Source organism: Diprion similis, chromosome 8 (assembly GCF_021155765.1).
Source record: "Diprion similis isolate iyDipSimi1 chromosome 8, iyDipSimi1.1, whole genome shotgun sequence".
NCBI classification, from domain to species: domain Eukaryota; kingdom Metazoa; phylum Arthropoda; class Insecta; order Hymenoptera; family Diprionidae; genus Diprion; species Diprion similis.
Window position 1 is genome coordinate 18,421,534 of NC_060112.1, and position 12,560 is coordinate 18,434,093.

At 39.1% G+C, this 12,560-nt stretch overlaps 1 protein-coding gene across 1 annotated transcript in view; it reads right to left on the reverse strand.

Moving 5' to 3' along the window:
- Positions 1-2,503: 2,503 nt before the first annotated feature.
- LOC124408577 overlaps positions 2,504-12,560 on the reverse strand; it is a 36,015-nt gene continuing 25,958 nt past the window's right edge. Inside the window, exons 8-10 of the mRNA XM_046885604.1 lie at positions 6,194-6,416; positions 3,313-3,507; positions 2,504-2,636 (exon numbers count right to left, since the gene is read on the reverse strand). Coding sequence (XP_046741560.1) covers positions 2,633-2,636; positions 3,313-3,507; positions 6,194-6,416 — 422 coding nt within the window. The 3' untranslated portion in view covers positions 2,504-2,632. The remainder of the gene's footprint in view (positions 2,637-3,312; positions 3,508-6,193; positions 6,417-12,560) is intronic.

The following is a 12,560-nucleotide window of genomic DNA, read 5'->3' on the forward strand; positions in this document are numbered from 1 at the left end:
CACCATTTAAATAGACTTCGAAGTCTGATTACCATTAGATTTGGTTATGGTTCATTAGAAAGTTATTTTCAATTTTTGAATTTTAGTAGCACAGGTATAGTAAACAATACGAAATAATGTATCAATTTTTACTTTACTGATGTTTTTTTTTCAAAAATAGTAACAGTTACAATGCACTGAACCTCTATGAACCAAATTGATATTTTATTGTGTGAATATTACTACTGGTTCCTGTGAAGGAAAATCCGTGTTATAAATAAGTATGGTAATTAAAACGGGTACTTGCAGAAATTATTTTTATGATAAATTGGATCAGTTCCAAATGGAGTATCTCAATCATATAACTACATTATCGAATAGGAATGGAACGCTATTATTAACTATCATATTGAAATCTTGAAATCTTCGCTTGTACCCGCAAATCTCTATTTCTCTATATTGAAACTATTTTTTCAAATAATGTTATGAAAGGACAGTGTAGTACCAATAATATTCTATACTTTTTTTTTCGAACTTATAGTTATACTTAATCGAATTAACGACACGTTCATAGGCATAATGAATACTTATTATTAGTTGAATATATTGAAGATATTTTATCAGAAATACTGAACTTACGAATAACATTACATTAATACAAGAGTTTGTTAGAAATTATTCGAATTGAGCTACATCACGCCATACTTTGAAAGCAAACTGGTTTGGAAAATACGGAATTCAATCCCTCTTTTTTTTTTGTAAACAAAAAGTTTATTAAACAATGCACGAAACAAGAAACAAGTAAAACTGGGATACAAGACGAAATTTGGACGAAAAAGAGTATTATAATTGAGAATATACGTATATTTTAAGAGGCATTATGTAGATTGTATTAAACGATACATTAATATAATCTACCCTAAATTTTTTTATCCTGAATTTGTTTTTAATTTTTAATTGACAAAACGTTAGTAAATATTTATTGAGAGAAATATGTATAATGATGCAAATAAAACAAAAATGTTGTAACAGTTAGTTGACGTTGAATTCTCTGTTTATTCATCTTGAATTTTGGAGGAACAAAAAGAAAAAGAAATGGAGTGTATAGCCTTTTTGAACTAGATGTATGTTACCGAAGTGAAGGATGGGCTTCAATCATGTGATAAACATGCCGTTTGATAAAAGTGACTCATGTAATCCGATAAGAAAAATTCTTATTCTACATACGACAGGTTTTGAAAGGAATAAATAAAAGAGGGAAAGCTATTGCATGCCTGAAACAAAACCGTAACTTCTGGTAAAAAATGGTCGTATAAATTTGTGTTCAAATTGAAGTATCAGTGGTAGGTACTGCTTGAGTTTTCATGGCAGTTTTGAAGAAATCAAATTTTATTTGATTTGTTACAGTTTGATTTTGGGCGTGCGATACATGTATATTTCAGTAACTCATATACGTTCATCGTAAGAATTACATTATTCATAATTATGTATAATACATACATCAGTTCTTTAAAAAAGAGAAAGGAGAGCTTCACCTCCCAAAAATCATATTTAAAAAAAAATTCCAATGCCCTGTCTCTGATATTATTGGACTGTGCGTAAAAATTACGTTGAAAGGAAAATAACAAGGTTCATGTTTTTTCTTTACTATGAAACATTTGGAATTTTACTTTTAAAAACACATGGGCTAGACATAGATCGGAATATATTATTCGCAGCCATTTTACAAACATTACAATTTTCCTCTGAATGTCTCAGTTTTCTTCGTACATATACATATATGTTAATTCTGAAGTACCTTTCGCCATCAAGACGTGAGTCATTGCGTATCAAAATGGAAGACAATTATTTGACTTAGACATATTAGCACCGATCTTAATTCCACCATGTAAGTATATGAAAATTAGTTATTTCACTGAAAATGAATACACTATATGAGCTGAAAATATTACGTATATTATAATTTTGATTCTAACGTACAAGGCGCGCGTTTAATAGCTATTATTATCGATTACTCGGCCTTAGGATAATTACGATAGCAATATATTGCCCGCATGGATCAAAGAAGAGAACGATGTCGATATACGTATACCTACAAGAAAACACGAAGGTATTTTATACGGTAAAACTTTTAACAGCCGTTAGCTATCTAAATTATTAATGAAATTATATACAAGATGTTCTATATTTTATCTTTTCTAAGCTTATGGTTAAAGTTATTCATGTATGTATAATCGCTTACAATAACCTACTTTTCTAAATTTGAAATTAGAGAAGGTATTTGATAACGTTTACTTCATTTTCAAATGGCCACGTATTACATTTTTTCCAGTACGTATACACTTTTTATACTTAATATGTATGACATATAATAAGCAATTTTAGTATGATTTTTGGATCCTGTATAATTTTCTGTCATTCTAAATATTATTTAATTAGTTACAGTCGGAAGTCTGGATACCGGTAGTACGATTAATGCACGTAGAATGTGATTTCGCAGATTTTTATTTTTTTTATTTTTTTAGAAAGGAGTTGCACCCCTTCTGGAAACTTTTCAATGCGGAATGCAGATAGGTGAACTATTGTTTTTTCCTTTCATCTCATGATTGTCAGCATTTGGCGTTTCTCTTGCAGCATAGATGGCCTGCTTTGATCACCTGAAAAATCACGTTAATGGAAAATCAAATATTATGTAATTATATCGTGAAAAACTATGAATTGAAATCCGAATAATTATATGCAAACTAGAGGATTGTTCACAAACTGTTTGACATGGTCAAAATAAGTCATATTTCGGAATCAATCCTAGCTTCAGACCTGAATTTTACAAGGGTTAGTCCACAAAAATAGAAATGATTAGTCGAAATTGCCACCGTCGTCGTTTAAATATTCGTGTGAGTATTCTCTTCGTAATAAATCGATAGTCGATAACTCATATTTTCAATAATGTTCCGCGTGAAAACAAAAAAAAAACGCATTACTAAGGAAAGGATGCGTTCCGAAATTAGTTCCCAGTGTTGCTATCAACAATATCTTATCTCTTTTGCGCTTCCGAGTTCGCGACTAGCTCTGTCTCTGTTCTAGAGAGTTTTCAGCACTGCCAGCCAGTTTCGGAACGCACCCTAAATAGATAAATTTTACTATCGTGCAAAACCACCAGGTCTAGGGAAAAAATAATCGAGTTGGTAACACTGTTGAATTTTCTTAATTTGAAAATGCGTGATTCTCGATTTTTTTCACTCCTACGCGGTTGGAATTTGGCAAATTTATGCGAGAGTCGGGCGGATCGCGGTGTATACTTTAAAGAAATACGTCTGCGTAATATTTATTTACTTTGCCGAGTAATGAGATCCGATGTTCGACGGCGGGCCTCGATGATGATGGTGGTGCTTGTGACCGGGTCCAGAATATCTGCTTCCCGGCCGAGAATGGACGATCGCGTAGTGATCGCTGTTCGTAGATATCGATCTAGTCGAATTCATCGTTGAACCTCCAGACGTGTAGCCCGGTTTTCCGTTCAGAGAATACCTGCAGGCGTAAAGATAAATTTTTAATTTCAAGATTAATTTCATGCATTAATTCGCGAGGAAGTTTTGCCGAATTCTTCAACCGTCTCAGTGGCCAAGCAACTTCATACTCGCGAGTGATTTTCTGTATACATACGATGCTGTTCTTCGAGTGAGTATAAACAAAGTATTATGTGGCTTTCTCGACAATTTTATTGATCGAATGAAGTTTATTACAGCTGTACACAAAGCACGAAGTTTTGTACATTATAATACATGTATGCAGTGTTGTTATCAAGTTAGGTATATTAATACAGTCATGTAAACATTGAATGGCGTGGATGCGGGACACATAGACCGCTATGCATAAAAGAAAAAGATTGAAATCGGATTATAGAGTTAAATAAACTGTCGAATTTTCCAGTCGATTAAGGTACGAGGTCGTAAACTTGATTGATTTACAAGCTGTTATTCATTCTTCACACATTGCTTTACTGCGTACGTTTATAGCAAGTGGTGTTAGGAGAAGTTAACCTATTTTGTGATGATATTAGGGAAGTAATCAGCGAAGCCTCATGTTTTACCTTCATATATTTCCTTTCATATGCTCATCTACTATCGAAATCCTCGTTGTTTATTATTCAAACGGCTGTCACAGAGCCTAATTTCCAAAATATCCATCTGATAGAAAAACTCGCCAACGATTTTTTAATCGAATTAACACTATATATGTTATTAAATCTTTCAATTTTGCAATCGAAGTATACAATGTGGTCTTTAAATCATAACACGAATAGAAATTGAGCGCAAACCATTGCTTAGGATACAATTAAAAATGCCCATATTTATGCAGTTTCTCTGAATATTTCCTTGTACGTCACGAAGTCTGCGAAAATTCTGCTGATTAGGTATATGAAAGGATTCAATTCATTAATCCGGTATCCCATCGCAAAGCGGCAGTAACGTACGGTACCTATAACTAGACTGGCACACACCCAGCCGAGTAAATCGTGATCCGTTATGGTCCGCACAAATATGCCAGACGGCGTTCAGAGATAAACGATTGCTTCGGAGGCATCCGCATGAATTATACATTGACAGTGCACTGTAGCATTGTCGGAGAGTCGCGGGCATTGTTACAGAACTCTAAATCGCCATCTTTCTTTTAATTAATGCAATTAAAACAATACGTTGCCTCTGCGCTTCCGCGTTGTTAGCATACAAATATGGGTGAATTCTGGCGCGGATATGGAGTTGCGGAAATCAGTTTGGAACAAGTACCCGCGCGGGTAGAAATAACCTGCAGAATTCATTTCCCCGGTGCACAGGTACCGCAGCTTTAAACCGGCAGTTATAGTCAGTTCACGCGGCAAACTTTTACGATTCGCAGAATTTCTCATTATAACTCCAGTTGGTATGCCTACGTAATATACTATACATGTATACACACGTATAACTATAACTATAGAGGAGATATTGAAAAATTTACACCTTCTAATTATAGCTTCCACTTTTGTTTTTGCCCAACTTTAAGCGATTTACGGTGTACCGTAATTGTCAATTATTCTTTACCTCTGAAAAGCATATCGTTCGGGATCAGTAGGTACAGCACCGAGTTACCGCACTATACCAAAAATTTACTTCATCGATTATGTCATCGATATAGTTTAGCGGCTGCAGTAATTACATGTTGATACTAAAGGTACAGTATTGCAGGAATGTATGTATATAATACATTACACAACTGTTATTCGTAATGGTACAGTAACTCCGTTGATACATGAAGCGTAAGTTATCCCGTTAATGACGGCGAAATACTACCGTACTACAACAGCAAGAGGCGTGAGCGATCAATTTTCTCCCACGTACAAAAACTAGCAGAAAAGAAACAAGACAACGCGAATCGACAGTCTTCACACCTCTATCCCAGGACCTGTGCACAGTACCAGTTGCGTTAACTCACATGTACGGAATCTAAAGATGATCCACCGCTATAACCATCCATCTGATTACCTGTTATATACAGTCAACGTACAATACACTTCAAGGTATTGTTCAAAATTGAAACGAACGCTTTGCTTCGCTCGGTATTGGTTTATACATATCGTATGTGCTGGTGATCTTTTTGCATTGATGCGGTCACGTGGGCCAACATATGGGCATGGTGAGGCCGACCTCTTGACCCGACACGTTCGCGTCGTATCAGGTGGAAGTATCGGTTACACCAGCTCAGAAGGTCAGCCAAGCCAAGTCAAGCTGTTGAGGTAGGTCGGCAATAGCATGCTTTGCCGGATATAAGGTACCCTAGCGTGCATACCGTCCTCACCGTTCGAGGAATGTTCGCATGTACGTATACACGTGAAAGAATGATTGCGTAAAGGAAGTACCTACCACCAGGGGTTGCGTATCGCTGTATAGAATCTCGGCATGCCCGATGGTTAGCATCTTCAGGAATTTTAACGGAAGTGTAATGGAAATAATCGGTGCTCGTAATTCTTTACCGATTCTCAGGGAATCGTGGGCATGTGTTATGGGATTTGTAAAAACGGTTCACGGATTGAATTCGTTGACTCTAGGAATCGAGGTAACGCGAGGCGATGTAAAAAAATATATAAATTAAATAGTATATTACAATTTTTATCTGATACTATGAATTGTTCACGAATTAGAAGATCATCTAGAGATCGTAAAACACATGGCAATCTTACCTTGAGCCGTATTGAGATCCATGCCAGCTTCGGTAAGGGTCGTAATCCTCGATTATGGATGGTTCCTTTTCAATTATCTCGGTTCGAGCGCAACTGCAGGACATCGCAGAGCAGAGAAAGATGTTCATGATAAGCATTATGAGGAAAAGGACACCCAAAGCGATGGCCAACCACAAGAGCCAGGAGGGATGAACAGATCCGTCATCGCATACGGACTGGACAACTGAAAAAATTGAACGGTTGATGGTTCGTTACTATAACCATTGTCGCAACAATACGAATTTCATGAATTACGAGCTTCATAACTAATCATATCCCTTCACTTGTGAGCTAAATAAAAAAACCTGGACATCCTGTGACGGAAGACGATCACGCTTCGGGGTGAAATTTAGTAGGTTTTCGAAAGCGATTGCGGGAATCGCATAGCATCATAGCCTGCAGGGAGTCGGGATCGATGCGGAGGCACGATCCGAGGACAAGGGGGACGTGGGCGTCGGAATAACTAACCGCTGGCTGGACCCCTCAGCCGTCAGGCTTCTTCGGGGCCCCTCAGTCCCCGGACCACGCCCTGCAGACCGGTTCGCGTATGGGCAGAATAGAATTGGCTGTAATCAGAGGAGTGCATGTGCCCACCACCACCACCATCACCACCACCACGACGGCAGACACTCGCGGGTAAGGTAGAATGGTTGGTTAGAATTATGGAGGGTTCGTTTCATCTCCTCCATTATCTCGTCGACTACTCAATGGTTATTCATATCGCGATTGATTTATCCAATAACGCGTTTATCGCATGCCGGATCTCCGCAGGTTGCAGGTGTAGGTGGTAGGATGCCTGGCACGTAGGTGGGGTCGGTCGAGGAGCAGAAGAGGGTCGAGTATCGTACCGACTAGGACTGTTTGGTATATACATAAGTGTATGGAATAAAAAAGACCTCAGCCGCAGGAATATCCCAACTAGAAGGGACAGCAATTTAGTTTTGCCGAGTCAGGCCGCGATAACAAAACGCTGCGGGGATGATAATTGAGACTTTCGATAATTGAATAATTCACGCTAATAATATTTAATCTTTGGAAACGCCGAAGAGGACTGGTTTTCACATATCTTCTACCGGACATGCTATATTTAAGATATCGATCTTCACGCGTTTAATAATTCACTCTCACCGAGCCAATGTCAACTGGCATTCCGCTTTTTTAAACTCTGATAATCATCTCCCCGCGGGTAACAAAGTGCAAATAATTAATATGCTGCCGCGCAATTATTTACCCTGCACTTACGTATACGCGTACTTAATTCGTTCGGGGTAACAGGAGCACACCCCTCCGTCTCATCATGCCTTTATATGTACAATGTATACACGCGGGAATTATTATCAATTTGAGAAATGGATAGGGAGTACCTATAGAGACACCTCAGCCCGTATGTCTGAAGACGTATAATAACAATTTACTATGCGTATAACAACAGTTATAACCGTTCTTGCAGCATTGCCTGCACTGGCCTGCACCCATTCCTCGTGCCTATATAATACTCATTTGGAAAACTGAGTAGATTGGTGCCTCGGACGTGACGACCTTTGCTCAACGTTCATTTTCTCATTCAGATTTCCAATACCGTATTTATGCCTTGCGTATGTATCCATACACCATAACAAGGAACCGGCCACTATGTAACGGAAGAACCAACTGTTCACGAATTAATATTCAAACCGTGCCAGAATCGATCCCATACCGTTTCGCCATCCATCAGCTATGCGTAGATCGTTGAATGAGGAAGATCACGCTCTGCAATTTTCTGGATAGATAAAATAGTACCTACATTACGCACCTAGGGAGGAAAAGTAGGCTATTCCAAGCTTCGTGAGAACGCATTTGGGATAGCTTTTTTCACTCCCGTGTGACGTATACTATTTTTCATTACCCCCGCATCGGAAAGTACAACTCCCCGTTTATGCGAGAGGTTGTAGGTTGTACTTTCCGTGCAGGCGTGATGAAAAGATAATAAACGAAACCCAAGATTGCGTTTGAGAAAATATCTGACGCATGTCGTCGTGGTCGAGCTGCGGACATTCTTGCCTGCTAATTACTTCAGAGTGCTACAATGATCATTCGAATCATTTAACTTGGACCACTATTTGCAGGTAGTGAACCTGTGTGCTATGGTTTTGCCCAATTCCTCTCGCTTCTCTGTCGGTGCAAATTACGGATCGTAATCTGAAAGTTCGCCGAATGCCGAGTTTGTGTCATATCTTAAACCTTTGCAACCGGCCGACCGGATAAAAACAGTTTTTGGCACTTGTGCAGACTAGTCGCAAACGATCGGAAAGTCTGGGCACGTACAGGCATGGGCGTAACACACTTGGAAGGAAGTTCGTTTTTGTCTGTTCACCTCGCTACGCACACATAGATCGTATAATGTGGATTCCGACGAATCTGTGGCGAACGATAGACTTTTAGGCAGGAGCCATGTGGCATTCAGAGCAGAGGTTGCGTGGTGCATTCATTTGTTGGGAAAATTTTTTCGCAAAGAGCTTTGAAACGTGACATTTTCGAATGATAGGTGAATGCCTGGAGAGAATTTCTTAACGGCTCCGTTTTATTACAGTACTTTAATAGGATTATTGAGGTGTAATGACGCGCCGAGTTGCTAGTGCAGCACGGTATAAATTATAATATAAGGATCTATTGAATTATTAATTTGATAAAGGATCGTGCCGAGCTACTTTTTGCGTCCAATTCAATCTGGTATTATGATGAGTTTAATTAACATCGAGGTTTTGCAGTTTGTTTTGTGGCTGTGTAAACACAAAGGTAATAATGCACTTTTTGCAACATTGTTAGCACACATTTATACACCCGTAAATATGTTCGGCCCGAATTTTCAGAGGTCCGATCGAACGTTCGAGGCCCGCGAGTTACGACACCGACTTTTACCCGGTCTCTACGCTCTCGTTGTTCTTCTTAATTGCTCTTAAATCTCGGCCGTCATCTCTCGGCCTTTTTGTCCGTAGCAAATTGGTTCTCTGCGTAATCTTGAGCAAGGGGATGACGCAACTGAGCTCCAGAATCCGAGGTCGATAATAGCCCGAAGGGGGGAAAAATGATACGTGAGAAAGCCATGAGTACAAGGAATTTGTCTTGGGTACTTGAGCAGAGCTCCTCGCCACCGTTGCGTTGTTTCCATTCTCATCGGTATATAAAGTATGTACGTAGGTATAATATATCTATACAAGAGACGTGCATCGGACGTTTGTGGTTTGCAGCTGTAGCGGCGGCATCGTCGTACACGATTGCGTGTACACCCAATTGCGGGTAGATATTTTATGCAAATTGTGAACGCTGGGCTGTTTGCCTCATGCACCCTTTTCCCTTTTCTCTTTTCCCTTTTCCCACCCGGAGTAAACTGGCGGCGAGCTGAGCAGGCAATGCCGATATCGTACGGATGCGTGGCAGGGCATAGACTTCGGCTGTAAACGCGACCGGTAGATATTATTTACTGCCTGGTCGAGCGATGCCGTTTTTATCTCCATACGAATAATCGTAAACCGCGCATAAAGAGTCGCGTATAGGGTCGTTGCCGTTTTTTCGTCTCATCTCGTCTCTTTCTCTCATCTTCTTCTCAGCCGCAGTATCGCCTCTTCCATGCACCCTATCCTGTTTCTTACTCGTCCCTTGTTGTCTTTTTTACTCTGTGCAGTCAGCCCCTTTAAAATTAAATTTCCATCTGATCGTTATCCCTACACACGGATCTTATTACTTTCAGAATCTTCATTTCTCACCCCCTGCTCTCTATCCAAGGGGAAGAAATTATGCTTCCTGTTCCAAACTTCCTGCATAGTCTCCTTTAAATTCGATTCATTTTATACCGTGATCAGGCGAGGAAAAAAATATTAGTTTTCGTCACTGCGCAGGCTACGACGTATTAACGATACCGAAAGCGTTCCCTTTGCCAAAAAATAACATATAGTTGAGCATCTTTTTACGTAACAATACCGTTGTTCTAATTGTATCTACTTATGGTTGCGGTGATGATAATTTGGACATTTGTCCAGTAGCACAAAAAAAAAAAATTCTATACTTGGTCGTTTGAAGTGTATTTTCTAACAATAAGAATTGTGTCAGAAATAAAACGTAAATCAATTTAAATCTCGTAACCGGAGCAAAGCTTCAAGACCTGGCAAAACTTCCGAATTCAATTCCACCCACGTACGGAAGCTGAGAATTTGAAAGAAATCAAAATTTTGGCAAGCGATCGAGTGCACTGAAGTCGTAGCAAGGCGGAACCTCCGCGCAGGCTTCGGAATTGCGAAGGTGAGAACGTCGCACTATACTAGGGTAGTCCTTACTAGGATGTTGGCGAATTTTTTCCGGGCCGATCTATAAGTCAACCTTAAGTAATTCAAAAACAATTGCCTAATTTTTTCAGATTTTTATCTCAACTCTAACCCCTCAGAATGGTTTTTTCCATTTAAAATATATGTATTTCGGACTTTATTGTATGAGTAATAATGTTAAAAAAAATCCGTAACTGCGAGGTTTTCGTGGGCATTAGTGCTACTATCTGATAAAAAATTCACATCATCATACCAGGCAATTGCGAACAACTGCACACCCTCAAAATCTAACTTTTTTTTTCATTTAGAAGAAGTTCAATTCGTCTCAACTGCCTGATATATATCTCATAAAATTAAGCAATTGTTTTGGAATGATTTGAAATTGATTTGGGGGGTGGTCAGAAAAAATTCGTCAACACCCTAAATAAAACCCACCCTAATGTCGCACCCCGAGTTGCATGCTTTCGTCCTCGCGGCAAACTGAGAGATATCGAAGCGTTTCTCGTTACTGTCGCAATTGCACAAGCCCTGGGCGTGATTAAACCCGGCAGCGATGGGCATCAGGCCCTGAAGAGAAGCGTGAAGCTGCAAAGCCAGCCGCTGTGGTCACGCGACAAGTTATAATACAAACGCATGGTATGATGGGCGATGGGACTGGAGGGGGACGACACCTTCCCCATAATCCCCATACGCTACGCCAGTTAATTAACTTTCACCTTCTCGTTCCCGACGTCTCGGGAATGCGGAGCACTTTTATTTATTGCTTTATTCTAGGTTTATTCTTTATGTCACGGGTTATACACCGACATATTATGGGCATAACGTGGCATAACGGAGGGATTTATTAAGGTGTATAATATATCGTGTCTCGCGATCGATATGATCGATTGTTTCTTCAACGTGCGCTCCGTTTCACCCCGACATCAAGGAGGATCATTTATAATTGTCGAACGTTTCTTTTTTTTTCTTCATAATCCTTTCTCTGCCTCAATTCATGCTTCTTACAACATCTATACTTTTTTTTAAATTTCTTTATAACACGGACAGTTTTCAGCGATTAATCTGCTCTCGAAGTAAATTTCATTAGTCAAAGCTAATAAATTGATTATTATTCATTACAAATCGAAGAAATTTTTTCTTCTACCGTGGGAAAAAATCTCGTTTTGTGTAATGAAATATTAAAATTTTGTATGAATAAGACAGTTAGTAAGTCGAATGTTCATTCGCGTCTATGTAAGCAGATAAATTTTTTATTTCAGTCATTACATCACACGAATTTCATTTCTATTAACCTATCCAACCGCATTTTTTATTTATGGATGAAGTAGGTACAACTTGAAGAACGTTGAACGTTTACCATCTACATTTAAGTGTGAAAGGTTCGTCGAAGCAAGATGAATAGAAATCTCATTGCGGTGTAGGAACGGCTCGAAGGAACTTCATTGCAGTTATTTATACGCGAATATAACGCGAAGCTATCAACTTTCTACGTATGTTCGAATTTACATACCTGCATACACACCACATTGTTCTGATAATTCTAAAGATAATGGGTCGCTAAGTTCGTATCACGCAGCTGCTGGAAATGCGTATAATATAGGTACTCAGTGATATTATTGCTGGATTCCACAAAGTGCTTCAAAGGGCTTTAAACCACACGTGCAGAAGCGCATGGACAACCGTTTGCGAAAGTGTAGGTGCTTACACGTATGCTTTAGATACATGTTGTAAATTGCCTCATGGTTTGCAGAGTTAGTTGTATCAATCCGGTCTCATGAATAATTGCAAGGTGAGTTGTGCGTGTGCGTATCTCGATATAGCCAATTGTATCAAAATCGCTATCACGGTAATATGGTAATGGGGTGTAGCAACGTCAACAGGGTGATGTAGTGCATTGCGGATCGAGATCGAACCACCTCATCGTTATTTCATTTCGATTAGATGAAACGCGATACCAGCGTCATACATGCAATTAGTTTTCAAGATAAGATTGAAAAATTGTCTTAATTGTAAAACCGGAAGTACTTTCG